Source organism: Orbicella franksi, chromosome 6 (assembly GCF_964199315.1).
Source record: "Orbicella franksi chromosome 6, jaOrbFran1.1, whole genome shotgun sequence".
Lineage (NCBI taxonomy): Eukaryota > Metazoa > Cnidaria > Anthozoa > Scleractinia > Merulinidae > Orbicella > Orbicella franksi.
Genome location: NC_138150.1, coordinates 18,472,853 through 18,490,352, shown reverse-complemented (window position 1 = coordinate 18,490,352; position 17,500 = coordinate 18,472,853). Strand labels below are relative to the sequence as shown.

At 42.9% G+C, this 17,500-nt stretch overlaps 2 protein-coding genes across 3 annotated transcripts in view; both read right to left on the bottom strand.

Moving 5' to 3' along the window:
* Positions 1-2,257: 2,257 nt before the first annotated feature.
* LOC145489892 (uncharacterized) overlaps positions 2,258-17,500 on the bottom strand; it is a 19,493-nt gene continuing 4,250 nt past the window's right edge. The window contains exons 2-5 of one of the 2 annotated variants that reach the window (XM_081468970.1): positions 15,341-16,056; positions 14,699-15,133; positions 4,087-4,464; positions 2,258-2,421 (exon numbers count right to left, since the gene is read on the bottom strand). In XM_081468970.1, coding sequence (XP_081325096.1) covers positions 2,258-2,421; positions 4,087-4,464; positions 14,699-15,133; positions 15,341-16,034 — 1,671 coding nt within the window. In that variant the 5' untranslated portion in view covers positions 16,035-16,056. The remainder of the gene's footprint in view (positions 2,422-4,086; positions 4,465-14,698; positions 15,134-15,340; positions 16,057-17,500) is intronic. The other variant, XM_081468971.1, reaches the window with a different exon arrangement.
* Positions 5,383-12,713, bottom strand: LOC145489361 (uncharacterized). Its single transcript, XM_081468326.1, has 2 exons — positions 10,451-12,713; positions 5,383-10,405 (listed from the first exon to the last, which is right to left on the bottom strand). Exons 1-2 carry the CDS (start codon positions 12,214-12,216, stop codon positions 5,383-5,385), a joined length of 6,789 nt encoding a protein of 2,262 aa, XP_081324452.1. The 5' UTR covers positions 12,217-12,713.

Below are 17,500 nucleotides of genomic sequence, written 5' to 3'. Positions count from 1 at the left end.
TTTTGTTTTCGATTTAGTCCCCTAATCTCAACGCCAACTTTAAACAGTAGAACTTTAATAAATAGAGCTTGGCCTATTGGGCACGCTAAATAACTGTTGTCATGGGCACAGCCGGATTTTTGCTTAGCAAAAATCTCAGTGTCAACCTCAGTTCAACCTGGCCGGCCTGATTCAGTTTGCAGTATTGCTTCCATAGGTTCAGACCAACGAGGCTATACGGCGGTATCAGAGAAATTAATATTTTCTTATCTGAAGTCTTTTTGAAGGATGGAAGCACCTATCTGAAATGTGATTAAATCCATGAACACAAGAAAATTCAAACAAATTGGGAGGTTTCGTTTAGCTTCTTTCTGACAAGGCTTGAGTGCACAGTAAGACACACTTTAGGCCCAGTCTGCCCCAGCACTCATTCCATCCTGCATGGTGACAGAAGTTCCCCTGTCCCCTATTCCCTTGGTAGCGGTTTGTAATTAGCGTAGCATTTTATGATTTTATATCCGAATTTTTTCAATTATCAATCTCCTCAAAATGGGCACAGCACAAAACCGCTAGGAAAACTTTAACACCACTCCAATTATAAACGACTGCTGGGATGAAACCAGTGTCGACTTGAATCAGAAAAGTCAACCACCCAGCTACCAACATCTAGGTCGTAGGAGTGGAAGTACTCTTTGTTTGCTGAGAAGGAATCGGATCACGCTGTAAACTATTTCGGACAGTGCCGTTGATGATTGTATACCCCTTTCGCTGCAGGAAACACCTCCAGGCATCGCACAGACATGTGCGATTTACATCCAGAGCATATCATGTGATAGCATCCCTCATTCTTTTGAACTGGCTTCTTACATATGGGACAGTTCAAGCGTTTCCTAGGGTCCTTTATCATCCATTCTTCCAGACGTCCTTCTACCTGCTTTCCTGATTTAAACATGGCACAAGTGAGCCCGTTGTGCCACTGCACCTGGCAAGACGTGCAGATCTCGGCCTGACGTGCACAGCAAGTGAAGCGTCTTCCTTCCGTTGAGACACTGTACACCATACCGCAGTCGGCAGTTGGACAATACTTGACAATTTCAGGATTCCTTTTAAAATACTCGTCTACGGCACTAACAGCACAGCAAGCTTCTTTCTCTCCTTTTCGCTCCGCAGATTCTGCACAGCAAATCTCTCCACACAAAGAGCTCTTCACAATCCTCTGATGCACACTTCAGATTTCAGTTGCTGGATAACACAGCTCTTGTAAAAGGTATGGCCACAACAAGCGAGTCTGTACAAGTCGGCTGCCTCGTCCACATCACACACGCAGATACAACAAGTCAGCTGAGTTTGATCATCCAATGTTGAAAGGGACGATTGCTGGGGAAGAGTTTTGCAGCACTCTTCCACGCAATGGTTGATTGTTTCCCGAGCCTCCTCAGAACTCTGAATCTTAAGTTCGTGGTTGCGGAATTCAACATGGATCTTTTGGACACCAGGAATATCTTGCAATCCTTTCAGATCGACACCAAATCTCTTAAAAAGAGCTTTCAGCAGCCCACGTGGCTTGTTAGGTTCCCGAAGCCGAATCTGCGTCACTTGTGATGAAGTCATCAAGAAACTTGTTGACAGCAAGTTTTGCTGATTCCCGTCTGGCTTCAACACTAACCTGGGTTTCCTTGACAGTGTCAATGATTGCGGTTTTTCTTTCGTATATTGGATGGGCTGCCTCAAGCCTGTGGCATTCTCTACCAACAGCGGACCCCATTTCCTTGATTGTACGCCTTACACTTGACAACGACTGACATCTTTGGTCAAGCAGACAAGAAACTATCTGAGATTCAAAGCGTTGAAATTCATCCTTGTGTAGCTCTAGCTCCTCTTTCTTATCCAAACGTAAGTGCTTTGATAGGCATAGACGCTTTAGAAGAGCACAAACCTCGTTGATCTTTTTAGTATGTTGCTCTGTTGCTGCTGTCATCGTTTCTTGAAGTTCCTTTTGGCAGTTAGCCAGTAACGTTTCTGCTGTAATCTACCGTAGGAAAAAATATGGCGGCTCTACATTTTACCAGCCTACAAGTCACAAAGAAAGCCAAATTTTTACAATATTTTCCCTGTATTAAGGACATTGAGTAGCCTAAGTCTGAAGATGTTATAACGTTTCTGTACGTTTTTATGAACGTTGTTAAGGTTTTCGTGCGCTTAGAGTTATGGGTAAATGTACTAGTCGCCACCTTTTTTCCTACGGAGGCTCTGAGGAATGGCTGTTGCTATGACGATGTTAATATGAATTTTCATCGCCTTGTTTATCACCATGAACTTGTAAATCATCACTTGCATGTGGAATTATAGCTTCTTCATCATCATGAACGTTTGCTGTTTGGGCTGATGGGTTCTGGGATCTGCCATTTAGACCGTCAACTCGTTGGCCATTTCTTGCAGCATCTATGAATTAACCCATGAAATAATCTGCTTAGAAGCATAACAACATGACAGGCGTTATTCCGGTTGCATTTTAAACGTTAAGCCTGTAGGCCATGTTTGTGAAACAAATGATTCAAACAAACACACCTCAGTTAAGACTCCCACCTGACAGGCACCTCACCTTGGAATAGAGATATTCAGATTCCATTCAAGACCTGCACCCTAACCGCTCTGCCACACCGCAGTTTTACAGTATTCGATGTATAATCAAAATTAAACTTTCTTCCAAAGGCATCAGAGTACCCAGATTTAAGGTATCAGTGTACCCCAAATGATCATCATTCTTTGGCGCCACTTTACGGTCGGACGTTTGACGCAAACCCCAGTAAGGTATATATTTTCTGAAAGCTTAATAATTGTAGATTACGAAGGTATATTCATTAACATAAAAAAATTAAGGTTTTCCAAATGTAGCGCGTTATTTCTCAAAGCACAGTGGTTCACTAATCAAGTTCGTTTCCGGTCGGATTTAAGCGAGAGAACACGATCAACATCGCTACACGTTTCTCTAAAACAAACGGTGTCGGGAAATTTTGATTACTTGTCTGGTTTGTTTTTGACACGCAGTTAAACTTTGAGAGTACATAAAACATGCATTCTCTTCACTAAAATAGTCATAACTTTCGAAAGAAGCAAAAACTAAAAATTCCCCGACACCGTTTTTTTTTTTACCTGATTATCGGGCAATGTTCTCTCCAAATTTCAGCGAAACACGATGAAAACTCGCCGGATACGAACTCAAAATGTGCGCTTCACCCGCCGAAATTTTCATTTCGAGATATGACGGAAAATATACTTTGGGCGTTCTTCCGGTGTAATGAGATAATTACACAAAACGTGGGAAAATTAATGACCCGTTGATCGATTAAGTGAAGGCTTGTTCTACTTTAACATTAGAGCTCATATCAATTACAAAGCGGGCTCAAATGTTGCTCCTGGCGGGAAACATCCTTTGCAAGATCTGAATTCCGCCGCTCGCGCAACAAGGTTAGTAAGGAAATAATTTTCGTTCAATCTTTCGTTTCCATTTTTTAAATGCCCTAGCTAATGTGGATTGACATTCCATCTAACGAAATAGGTTGAGAGATGCCGAAGAAAAGTAAAAAGCGTTCGCGTATACAAGGGAAAGGAAACCCCCGGGAACGTACGCGTGCAGATCAAGAAGTTACTACTTCGAACGACGAAAGCGCCAAGGAACTTATGATTAGAGCAATCAACTTCTCCTGCTCAAAGTAGGAACCTTGGTCGCTAGCAGCTAACACATCAGCTCGATCCTTATCGAATGAGTTCGAAAGCTTTTTCCTCTTTGAAGGCTTCTTCGCACTTGCAAAAGGACAAGGACTTTTGCGTTTTTTCTTCGACGATATGGAATAGATATACCATAAGCTTTCAAATCTATAATCTAAAAAAGCAAAACACTCGAAGCAACACGTCGACGACCAATTTTAAAACACAAACACAAACGTGTGAAAATCGCACAACACTGCGTCTCTCACGTGATCTTTTAATGCAAATTTACTTCTCATGACAACGTGTTCACAGCTTAAATTTTTTTTTGAAAAATGATCAAATTTGGGGTACACTGATACCTTAAATAGATTCACAAAATGCTATAAGGCGCCTTACCTGGTCTATTGGACAGGTACTCCTTACAGGCCAGGTAATCGTCTTCTGAAATACTTGTTTTCAACGTAATGGACTCCACATTGAATTTTCTCTTAATATCATCCGTCACTAGAAGTTCTTCCGCCATGCGATTTAGCTGACCAGAACGATAGTCTTGCCACAGACGTTCGAGACTTTCCAGAGTTAGGCACTTGACTTCTATTCTTAAACTATCCTCACTCGGTGTTACATTATGAATCAAATTCAGAGGCTGGGTGTTCTGAGATTGTTCCTTAATAGGAATGGTAGCTGCCATTTCTTCTGCCCCTGCCTCCAAGAAATTTTCAGATGCCACTTGTTGCATTCCTTGCTGAATAGTATGTTCTGCTTGTGTGTCTGCTAACAGTGAACATGTAAGATACAAGAAACAAACCCATTACATCAACAATGTTTCTCTTGAGGCCTGCTCTTTTAATCAGGAGAGAGGTTGCCATAGCCGAGTGTGTAATGGGTTAAAGATTCAAGTTTGAGCCCAGGATAGCCCAGGCTAGTCCAGGCTAGGTTCAGACCCTTTATGCCGGAGGGTGGGGACTCCCATAAGAAAAGGTCAGGGATAATCATTGTCTCACTTAGGGGTGCAAATCAAAGATGCTGGTCTCACTTAAGGTTTTCAGGACGAAACGCTACTATTTTAAGCTGTCAAAGTATCTTTTACGCAGCACTCAAAGAGATAACGATTACAAAACGCTCTCATTTCCGTTTTGAGGCTCAATTTCTGCCGTTCTCTCAAGTCCAGTCTACTAGCTCAGGCTCTTTTCCTGAACAGCGGCTGGTAATCAAGCCTACTCTGTTTAAGTGGTATTTTTCCGAAGAGCATAACAGTCCTTTTCATATGGGAGTTTCCTACTGGGCCCCTTATTCCCCCAGGGCCGCTCTCCTCCAACCAGGAGTTTTGTCGGGATGAGCTGACGAAATGCTGGTGGGTAATTACCTACAATCTATCAGAAAAAGAAGTTATCATGCAAAGAACCCAGCAATTCTTAGATATTTCTTTGCTACCGAAAGAACCCAGTTAAATGCAGCGCATGCACAGTTAGTAAAAAAATTGACACTCAGAGAGCCATGATTAGCTTTCTCGGAAATACGCCAGCCATATTTCTCGAGAACCATTTGCTAGAATTTCACAAAATTTGGCAAGAGAATACTTTTGTGATAATAGGTTTTTGGCCTGGGAAAGCACTTCTGTAAAAACCTGGGAAACTCTCTTGCTGCGGGGATCAGTACCGGATCTGTTACAGGGAATTACCTTGAGAGACGTCAACAGCACTCAGAACTTAGGTCCAACGATATCGTTTCATAAAATTGCTTGATAAGGTGCTTGTTCAGAATATTGGAAGCAGGTTCCCAACTGTTTTGACCATGAGGAAATCCCAACCATTTAATAAGAAACTGATGTTCACCGTCTTTCATTCGTTGCTTAAGCAGCTTCTCAACCTGATAAATATCACCGTCAGAATCTGGGGTTTTATCCGTGGTGAGCGATACGTTTCTTTCTGGAGTGTCATTACTTGGACGGCGTACAGACTTTGTTACTACAGTCGTCATTCCAGTGGTTGCATTGGCAAGGGCCTGGGGTGCATGCGCGACGGAACCTGTGGGCGCTGTTGGGAGATTTTCTAGCTGCGGTACGCCGTAGGTAGCTCCTGGTATGCATGCGCGGTCAGGGTCCTGGGACTCAGGGATAACCTCCTGGTGTTCTACCAAAAAACTGTCTTCTGGAAAATCTTCTTCAGTCAAATATGGCTCGTCAACCAGCTCTGGGGGGTGGCGTATCGGCCGTGTGTCTGGAGACACGTAAGGCTTGAGGCGAGTTACATGGACTGTGGTGGAAATACGGCGATTATCTGAGGCATGGAGGATGCAATGAACAGGAGACAGAAATTTGACTATCCTGTACGGTCCATGATAATTGTGTGCCAATTTCTTAGAGAGGCCTTTGCGGTTGCGAGGGGTATAAACCCAAACCTGTTCACCTACTTGGTACTTCGCAGGAACAGCATGGAGGTCATGGTAGTCCTTCATTCGCTGTTGAGCTCGCTGAATATTCTCCTTGGCTATGCGGTGGGCAATTTCTATATTCTCCACAACACGGGCACGGTGTTCAGCAATCGAGGCAGAAATTTCTCGCGGAGGCAAGAAAGAAACATCCATTGGTAAGCGTGGTTCTCTACCATATAACATATAGAACGGAGACTCTCCGGTAACTTCTGATGGGGAGACACGATAACCAAAGAGCACGGGGTTCAAGTACCGGTCCCAGTCCTTCTGGTCACTGCTGACATAGTGGGACAGACTCTGCGCTAGAGTACCATTGAAACGTTCCACTAATCCGTCACATTGAGGATGATAGCTGGACGTAAACTCCTTCTTAGTGCCCATCAGAAAACAAACTTCACGCACCAGGCTAGAGAGGAAATTGGAGCCTCTATCAGATAGCAGCGTACGGGGTGCACCATGGCGTGGCATAATCTGGTTGACCAGAAGATCAGCAATCGTGGGTGCATCGATGGAAGGCACGGCAAAGGCTTCTGGGTAGCGTGTTAAGTAGTCGGAGAAAACCACAATGTACCTGTTATTGGAAGTCGTGACAGGAAATGGGCCCAAACAATCGACAGCTACGCGGTCAAATGGTCCCTCTACAGGAATAGGTAGGATGGGTGCGGTTTTGCGCTGCTTTGGGCTTTTCTTCATTTGGCAGTGCGTACACGACAGACACCAATGCTGTACATCGGCAAACATCTTGGGCCAATAATACTTGTCACGTAGTTTGTCATAAGTTTTGTTCACTCCCAAATGTCCTGCTAAGGGATCGTCGTGGCCTCCAACTAAAATCTCGTGCCGTAATGGGGTTGGTACCACCAACTGGGACTTTGGTGTTTGGATACGGCGGCTTTTGGGAATCCAAAGGTGACACAACAGTCCACTAGGGTCCAAATAGTAGTCGTCAATGGAATGCATAATTGCTTTGGCTGTAGCGCCATTGGAAGGCAGCTCTTCTGTCTCAAGGTAGGTGATGATGTCAGCTAGGGATGGATCCTTACGTTGTAGTTCCCAAATTCTCTCTACCTGCACACCTGGTTTGTCGTAGGCCGCAACCACAGGATCATACGTACGTCGGGAGAGGGCATCAGCATTTCCATTACAATTACCGGCGCGGTGCTCAATGGTGAAGTCGTGTTGCTGGAGAAGTAATGCCCATCGAGCTAATCGACCAGTTGGCTCCTTGATATTCATCAACCAACGAACTGCATTATGGTCTGTAAATACCGTGAATTGGCGGCCATACAGGTAGGTCTGGAAGTGTCGTACACCGTCAACCACTGCCAGTGCTTCACGTTCTGTTACACTGTAGTTGCGTTCTGCAGGATTCAGTTTTCTTCCAGCATAAGAGATAACAACCTCGCGTCCATTCTGTTTCTGTCCTAGAACCATACCGATAGCGTCATTGCTTGCGTCGGTGGCCAATATAAAGGGGAGATTGAAGTCTGGGTAGGCAAGGATAGGTGCTTCCGTCAGTGCTTTCTTGAGAGTGTCAAAAGCGTCTTGACAAGCATCGGTCCAGACGAATTTCATTCCCTTCTTGGTCAGCTCGTGCAGGGGACTGGCAATCTGGGCACATCCTTTAATGAACTTACGATAGTAGTTGGTGAGACCCATGAAAGCTCGGACATCTTTGACAGTTTTAGGAACAGGGTATTCCTGAACTACTTTGACCTTGGCAGGGTCAGGCTGTAATCCCTCGGGCGTGATCACGTGACCCAGATAATTGACCTTAGTCTGTCCAAAATGGCACTTACTTGGCTTAAGTTTTAAACCGGCTTCACGAAAGCGATCAAAGACCAGGCGAAGATGCTGCAAATGTTCCTCGAAGGTTCGGGAATATATCAGGACGTCATCAAGGTAGATCAACGCAATTTGCCAAGTCAGGCCTCTAAGGACGCATTCCATCAAGCGCTGGAACGTACCTGGGGCGTTGCAGAGACCGAAAGGCATTGTGGTAAACTCATACAAGCCAGCATGGGTGACGAAAGCGGTCTTCTCACGAGAGGCGGGGTCCATTTCCACCTGCCAGTATCCAGATAGCAAATCAACACTGCTGAAAAACTTCGCTCCTCCCAACGCTTCTAGGCTCTCGGATATCAAAGGCAGGGGGTAAGAATCTTTCTTTGTAATCTTGTTCAGATTTCTGAAGTCACAGCAAAATCGTGAAGAGCCATCGGGCTTCGGAACCAAGACCACTGGACTGGCCCAGGGCGAAGCTGAAGGCTGTATGACGTCACGGCTCAGCATATCATTAATGTGGCTCTCTATAGTTTCCTTCTGTGTATGCGGAACGCGGTAAGGACGCGAACGTAACGGTCGATGGTCTCCGGTATCAATATGGTGCTGTACTAGGTTGGTGCGACCAAGTTCCTCCGGTGTGACGGCGAAAATATCTCTGTATTCGTTCAGCAGGGCCTTTAAGCGCTCTTGCTGTTCTTGGGTCAATGATGAACTTTGTAGGTCAACTGGCACTTCGTCTTGTTCCTGTCGTGGAGGCTGCATAGGACTGCTATCTCCGACAGGACAGAAGTCAGGATCACCACTAGCTTCGGAAAATGTCCCCAGACTAGCTCCTTTGTATAGGGTGATTGGCTTACTCGTTGGGTTGATCAGGCGAAAGGGCACTGTTTCTCCTTCGGCCACTTTTACTAAGGCAGCTGCTCCTTGTAGGTGATAGCGTTCAGCTAAGCGTGGTACAGATTCAATCAAACCAATAGCTCCTGGTGGAACGTCTCCTTTAATTTTGGCTGGAATCACCGTTTCACTTCGTGGTGGTACGACGTAAGTCACTGGGGCAATCAGTACCAGAAGGTCCTCTGAAAAAGTAACAGGTGCTGTATCTTTCAGCTGCAGAGTGTATTTGTCAAAGCTGATGTTGGCACGAGTAGCCCGTAGGAAGTCTCTTCCTAAGACACCCTTATACGTGACGCCTTCTAGAACCTTGAACTCACAAGGGTAGTTACCACCTGCGATGCTGATGGATGTACATAATATTCCACGCACAGGCAAATTCTCTCCACTAACTGTCTTTAACAACCTTGACTCACTTGGTTTTAAAGGTGGAGGGTGACCATCATACAATTCCAACATGTGGTCTGCATCCAAAACAGAAACAGCAGCTCCTGTGTCCACGAGACATCTAGTGGTTTTTCCATTTATCTGTACTTCCACTGTAAGGTCGGGTTGTGGCCCTTTTGCAGAAGTAGAAGCTACATGTTTGGTTCTGGCTGATTTCTGTTTGCTTCCAGGATTTTGAACTATAGGTTCACTGGTTGGTGATGCTACTTTCTCCTTCTCTATTGCACTCGAGGTGGTTTCTTCGGTGGTAGAATCTATAGGATAAGCTGGCTTCTCTGTGGCCACTGTCTCTGATCCCACTTTGAATATATCTGCAGTTTCTCTTGAGGTTTCACTGACAGGACTTGTGTAGGCAGCACCATCGTTTAACTGGGTGGGCTCTGCTTTTAATACTGCTTTTAGGTCGTCTCGGGCGTCATCTGCATCGCTGAAGGCGCTCGGAGTGGCTGTTGGTGGTAGCAAACGAGTATCTCCAATATCTTTAGTAGGTACAGCGTCTATAACGGCTGGTTCCTGGTATTGGTCAGTGGTTTCTCGTTTTTGCGGGAAGGTTTTACCCACTGCTGATTGCACGGGCTGGTCATTGTTTACCACTTCTTCAGTCTCATCAGCATCTGCAAATTGGTCCTCAACGGTGTCCATTCCCAAAGTAGCACATAGAGAGGAATCCTGTTTGTCAGCAGGTGTAGCTTGTGGCGTAGAAGTGACATTGGTTAATTCATCGGAATCATCAGTAAATTCCTCTCCCTCTGTGGTTTGTTCCTCACTAGTTTGTTTTAAAGTTTCTGGATTAGATGTCAGCTGTTCCACCGTTCCAATCTCATTGACGGGAATTGCCTCAGCGCATAAGTTGTCAGTGAGTGGCTGATAACTTCCTTTCTTTGGGTAAGCTTTGTTCCATTCTTCCGCTAGGCCATGATATTCTTCTTCTGGTTTATATTCATAATAGTCGTCCCATTCGCCAGGGTAGTCATCATAGTCGACTCCAGTAATATCATAATATCCCATTTGTGCCATATAATCTTCTGGTAGGTCATAATAATCATCGTTCAAAACAGCTAGTCGATCTTGGCGACCAGGGCCTGAGGCTCTCTGACGTGGCTGGAAGCTCGGCGGATTACGATTTCGTTCAAAGTTCCCTGGCGGTGGTAGTGCGTACCTGGGTACATTTCGTTCAGTGTTCCCTGGCGGTGGCAGTGCGTACCTGGGTACTGGTCCTCGCTCGCGTGAATGGCGTTGTGGACAACTAATTTGAATGTGACCAGTTTCTCCACAATAAAAACAGAAAGGCCTTCCATCCCTTGATCTCTGTGGATTGGCTCTAACATCTCTTCCACGTTGAACAATTCCATTAATTCGTGCATCCACACGTCGGTCTAAACTTCTCATTTCATTAGTCAGTTCCTGAATAAGTCTCTGAAGTCTCATGATCTGCTCATCTTTTCCAGGTTCTGAATATGCCGCAACCTTGTCTGGTTTGGCTTGTGTCGGCAACAGGCTATCAATTTTCTTTGCCAATGTTTCAATTTGCACTTGCATGGCTTGTTGTTGATTATTTACTGTGTTACTGGTACCTGCTGCCATGGTATTGAGCGTTTTTGTCAAGTTACTTAACTGGGCGGCCATGGTTTGATTGGAATTGTTCATAGTTGTTTTCACTGCGGCAGCGAGACGAGCCATCTCCTCAGGTTCTTGAAAACTCTTAGGTTGCTTTAGTAGAACAGTCTCTCGTAAATCAGCTCTTAAACCTTGTACAAAATATCTCATCTTGTCTTCGTCCGAGATCTTTATTCTGCGAAACTTGCTGGTCAAATCATTCAGGTAGGTGTCGATAGACTCAACAGGTCCCTGTTGACGGGTCGTAATTGCTTGCCAGATGATCCAATTTTGATTTTCGTTCGCGAACCTCTCCCTCAAAGCTTCCCGCAATGCTATGAATGTATCCTTTCTGCCCTCATCCAAGGAATAATAGAAATCCTCTGCGGGTCCTGCGAGGTTTAATATCAGTTCTGCGAGTGCGGTGGGACTGTCTGTACGTATTCGGCGTAAATTTAAATAATGCTCCACTTTGTCAAGCCATCGGTTAATATCTTCGGAATCGAAGCCGTGAAATGGAGCGGGCCTTTGTGAACTAGATGTGTCCGGAATTGGAGCTTGTTCCATAGCATTGATAGTTCTCTGGCGAAATTCCCGATGGTTTTGCTGTTGACTCCTTAGTTCTTGTTGTAAAAAGTCAACTTGCTCCTGTAATTGCTCTAACACTTCGGCTTGCATGGTACCTGTTGCTAGAGTTTCACGAGTATGTAGTTTTTCTTTGTCTGTTGTAAATAGGGGTGATTCTCTTTCACCACTATGACTAAAATAGTCTTCAGAGTCGCTGTTATCGCTAGAATCCAAATTTGATTCGTTAGGATCCTCTTCTAGGCTTTCCTCGTAGCTTAACCTTATGGGAAAGTGTTTGTAGATATCAGCAGGTGAATTAATAACTGGTACCTGTTGGCCACCTGCTGTGAGGTTGTTTTCTTTCGTAATGTCTTCCTTTGCTCTCTCTTTTTCTCTGCCTTTTTCTAAATGTTCTTTTGTGCAAAATTCGTCAGGATCAGTGCTATCCTGTTTTTCTATTTCAACGCAAACTTCCTCTCGCGAACAATGGGTTTTCTCGAGATCTGGGGGTGGTTCGCTTGGACTGGTACTTTCTCTGTAGCTGGGCTCGACGCTGATATCAATGGGTTCCAAATTCGTCTCATTTACTCTATCAGCTTTATCTGGGCGGGCTTCTGGTAATCCGGAACTTTCTCCTTTTCTGGGGCTTCGTTCGCGTCGTAACTCGGGGGCTATTTCACTTTCGTCGAAGGGCAAATCGCATTCCACACAGGCGTCAACCTTCGACTTGGGCGTACTGCTTCCGTACAATTGCTTCTGGCTTCTCAAATTATACGGTTTCTTTTTTCTTTTGAATAACTTCGACATGAACTGTCAAAAAAATTTGTTGTTGTTGTTGTTTTGTTTTTTTTTTTCACTTACTTGGGCGTCGTTTTCTTGTCGTTCGCTCCAAGGGGTTAGATTCCGTTCTGGACTGCTTCAAACGTCTATTGATAATTCCTCTGTAACTACCACGCTTCTCCAACCACTGTGATAATAGGTTTTTGGCCTGGGAAAGCACTTCTGTAAAAACCTGGGAAACTCTCTTGCTGCGGGGATCAGTACCGGATCTGTTACAGGGAATTACCTTGAGAGACGTCAACAGCACTCAGAACTTAGGTCCAACGATATCGTTTTAATCCACGAATACAACCAGAATGCAATCGGAACATAACCGGAATGCAGCCAGAATGTAACCAAAGAATATTTCACAAGGCACGACTATTTAAGCCGAAAGCGCAATTCTAAAGGATTAGGTAAAGCTATTAAAAATTCTTAACTAAATATTATCTAATACATTTCAGAAAGCTCGATTGGCTAAAACAGAATTCAATGTTTACAAGATTAATAACTTTCAAGACAACACAGGTAGATAACAGTTTAACAAAAGACTATCGCAGGTAGCAATTACAGTTGAACGCTTATTACAGTTATGATCCTACAACAAACTAGCAGGTGTCCATTACGGTCAATGAACTGGAACAGTAACCTGTAACTCAGAAATGCAAAACGAACTAACACAAATATATCTATGTTGGATTTCTATATTTTCCGACAGCGAAAGCGAATATGTTAAACGTACTTAATTATCTAATTCTCTCTCCTCACACTTTGGAAAATACGGAAATGGAGTATCGCAAAAAATTCAAATCTAACAAAGGAAATTCTTGATATTCCAGTTATCCTTCAACAAAGGATAACTAACTATCCGTCTTTGCTAAACTATTATTAATATCGCGTTACCATGTTGCAATCGTGTTATATGCAAATGATGAAGACACTCTAATGACTAGATTTATTGCAAAAATTATAAGCAAAACCAATTTTAAAGGCCTGTTTATATTTATTTATGTTGCCATGGCAATGGCACATAAGTCAGCAGACCTATCAGAAACAATGTCTGTGTTGTTAACTTGCATCGCGCCATTTTTGGCGATCTAAAGGAACAAGGGTTTTAGAGAAAAAGGTGAATAAAACACAGGTATCAAAAACTGTGTTCGGCCACCTTAAGCAAGTAGTCATCTTTCTTCTGCTGTCACTTCTATAAGCCAATGTCTTTCAACACTGGTAAGCGAAACAAGTCTAACCCATTCCTCTGGAGATACAAGTAAAAAGGTTAAGGAAAAGTCTGCATATGAGCGAAGTGGCGCAATTAGGCCGGTGCTTATCTCGCGGTTTCAGTAGCATGAAGCAGCTAGGAGTATTTCTACTCTCCCCTGGATGAGCAGCATTAAATTCACTGGCATTCATACATCTGGTTGGAGAGAGGCATTGTGAGAGTAAAGTCAGGGGGGGACTCCCATATAAAGAGGCCAGGGGTGCTCGTCAGAAATTTTGAAATGAACTTCTAAGAGGTGCCAAGATTCTGTTTTGTGGGTGTGGCCTGAAATGTTTTTCACCCCTAAGCAGGTACTAATTTCAAAACAACACATTATCTCCTGTCATATCGGCTCCATTAATACCCTAAAAGGTACCACAAAAGCTCCTGCTGTGGACCTTTCGAGGCTGAACACCCTAGGAGGTACCAAAACTGCGTTTTTACCCCCTAAAAGGTACGACAAGTGCCCCCATCCTCTTTATCTGGGAGTGCCTCCCTCCGTCCCCCCCTCCTCCTCCCCCCCCCCCCCGGGAGTAAAGTGTCTTGCCCAAGAACACAATGTCCCTGGCCAGGGCTCGAACCCAGATTGTTCAATCAAGAGGCCAGCACGGTCTGACCATTTAAGGCCACCACACCTCAGGAGATATAGGCTTCCTCATTAAAGATTTTTAATAATAATAAGACCTTAATTAAAATCTCCTCAGAAAACTTATTTACATTTAAGAAATAGAAAACATGTGCCCTGTTTCTATCCAGTTATAGAAACATGAGTGGAAGTTTGGGCGAACGAGAAATGCTGTGGGAACATGAGCCCAGGCGAGTGTTTCCAACAACTTTTTTGAGTTCTCCCAAACTTTCTCGAGTGTTTCTATAACTCGATAAAAACATGGAGAATATGTTTTTCTATTTCTTTTCAAATTCTCTTTGCTCACACCATCATTACGTCAACAGCTAGTGCTAGTTCTGTATTTCTATCAAGTTACAGAAACACAATTTTTAACCAATCAGCATGCATATTTTCTTACGACTGTCTTTTAATAAAGATTACTTAATAATAATAATAATAATAATAATGTCATTGTCTTTGTCTTTGTCATTGTCACTGTCATCGTCAGTGTCATTGTCATTGCCATTGTTATTGTTATTATTATTATTTATATACTTGATTATGTCATCATTTAGGAAGTGTATCTAGTGCCTTATTATTCTCACCTGTTATGTCCATTAGAGAAAGTTTACATTGCAAATAATCATCTTCCATAACAGTTGTCTTCAACTTGACAAACTCTATGCCAAATCTTCTTCGAATGTCATCAGTTACAAGGCATTCCTCAACAACTGCATTAAGGTGACCAGAGCAATAGTCTTCCCACAGACGTTCAAGAATTTCAAGGGTGCGACACTCAACTGTGATTAGCAAACTACCCTCATGGGCTGCCACTACTGGTGAGTCTAGAATTCCTTCTAGGTAACTGCAAAGTCGACGAGGTATATTCTCAACTGGCACTCCATCTGCCTTTGTCTCAAAGAAATTTTTGGTCATCTCTAACATCAGTTTTTGCTTTACTTCATCCAGTTCTCTTGGATCAACATTTTGTTCATCTCCAAAGGTAACACTGTCTACGTCAATTGCAATGGTTAAAGTGCCTTAAAGAAAACAAAATAGTTACTGTTAACTTTGCCAATGAAAAAGAGCTAGTACCTTTCAATTTGCCAGCAGGTGCCTGGCCTTTATTGAAATTCCTCACTGTTACGGGTATAGTGTTTTCTCCTGTTGGTTGAGATTTCCTAACCTAAAGGAATACTCTTGATGGTCAGTGTGTACAATATAATATCTGGAACTGACAAGCTGACCTCTTGTAGAGGTATTAGTGGTTGCAAAATCATCCAGCTTTCTGCTGATATTTCCAACTTCATTCTCAAGTTCATGTAGCGTGTCCTTAATGTTGTCATCATCCTTTTTCCATTCCTTAAGGAGCTCTGTATAATATTGCTCAGTCTCAGGGTCCATGCATTCAACTTGAAGACCGTCAATTTTTTTTTCGTAGGTTTTTCCTCCTAATCTCACCAGAGTGTTACGGATGTTCCGCCATTGAGTACTGAACTCTGAATCAGATATAGAAGCCTTCTCTGCATGACCATATATGTCATTTCTGAAACATTTCAGACGAGCAATATCAGCCTCGTGGCTTGTGTCTGTAGTAGGAGGAACTCTGTCCCATGATCGTGTCGTTGTAGGAGGTTTCAACCCACAGATATGCTTTAGAAGAACTATCAAAAGAGTGATATCAAAGTTTTCCAATGATACTGATGTAGCTATGGCAGGGTACAGTTTGTTCCATTGTGTTGCATTGAGTACTCTTTGCTTCCTCAGTGTTTTTAAAGTAGACCTATTTGCTGCCAAAACTGTGTGAAGTCTTGCTGGTGCATGTATGTTATCAAATGTATCTCTCAGGGCCTGAGAGCCAATATCAATTAAAAGACGGCACAGTTGAGTGTAATTGGTTGCTTCCTTCTTAGGTGCTCCGTTTGGTGTGGAAGAAGCCATGAAATGGCTGGTTCCGGCCAATCTAATCAGATATTCAAAAGAAATAAAAAAATACCAGCTGAGTGTATGTTTAAGTCTTGACTAAATAGTAACCTCAACTTAACTATCAATCCGGTAAACAATTAAAAGTTTGCTGTTATATGGGTTGACCTGTATAATTCCCAAATTGTAAGTTTGATGCTTGATTTTACTGCTCCATTCATTGTGGTTTAAAGCAAATGTAATTCAAATCACTCATTAAAATTACGTTAAAACGTGTCATAACAGTGAAAATTTTATGTTGTCTTTGAATATGGGGAGGCATTTGGTGGTTCAACTGTTTATTCCAGATTATGTAAAAGTGCGATATATTTTTCTGGTCATTTATTTGAAAGCCACATGTGTGACTGGTCAAAACAACCACTCGACTGTGATTATTAGAGCAATTGCCAATTTGACCAGACATTGTCTGCCCACCCTGTAATTTTGATCCCTAAAAAATGGCTGTGCACATGCATTATAATTCACAGTACATTTCTTTCCCGTCCTCTGCAAAACAACAATGTAACATGACCACTTCTGTATTGTCTGAAGAATATGAACCAGATAATAATAATTTTCACAATTTATATTTCAAATTTTAAGCTGTGTTCTTTATTCAGTTTCAAGATAGTTTTGACAAGGAGAAAAAAACTAAATGACTTTAAAGTACTGTGAAATTCGTAGGTAAAATAAAAATTCATTTTTTTGGCATTGCCCTCAGCATCAGTGTCATAGTTACTTAAATTCAACCCTATTTGCATGTGTTAGACTGCTTTGCATCCATGCCAACCCTCGTGGATTATCCTAGTCGACTCCTGGCATAGGCGTATGGGGTGGGGCTGCAGCCCCCCAGTTTCAGACATATTTGAAATTTTTCGGACAAAACGCTGATGATTTGGACAAAACTACTCGGGAGAATTCATTCCAAAATGATGTCAAGGCTAGGCTTGTAGCCAGCTACTTTATCTTACGTTTGCCTTGCCAAAATAGAGTTAAGGTCAAATGATAAAAGGATCCAGGTATTTTGTTTTGGAAAAGCCATATATCATTTAAATCTGTATCGTGGAAAATTATTTCCATCAACAAAACAATGACAAAAGAATCAAAGCAAACCATAGTAATAGAGGGAAATGGTTATGAAATCCGACAAAATTGTTTGCTTTAGGTTTTTGTTCACTTTTTTGGCCTTGACCGTGCATAAAACACAGAGTTGTTTCCTCTGTACTGAGGAACTAACCAATAGAAACATTTTGGTTATGTAATTCATGCATAGTGTATGAATGAAAAACAAAAGATTGTACACAGTCATAAACCTTCCAACATAAATCTTGGCATCTTTGTTTGCTCCTTTGATGTTTGCCGGACTTCATGACCACTTCCCTCTAAAAACTTTGAGCAAACGAAGACCAAGACTTTTAATTTTGTGGTGGCTCTGAAAAGAGCCA

Coding starts and splice junctions, on each gene's coding strand:
- LOC145489361 (XM_081468326.1), bottom strand. CDS start 12,216: ATGTCGAAGTTATTCAAAAGAAAAAAGAAACCGTATAATTTGAGAAGC. Junction 10,406..10,450: donor GAGCGAGGACCAGTACCCAG/GTACGCACTGCC, acceptor AAATGTACCCAG/GTACGCACTACCACCGCCAG.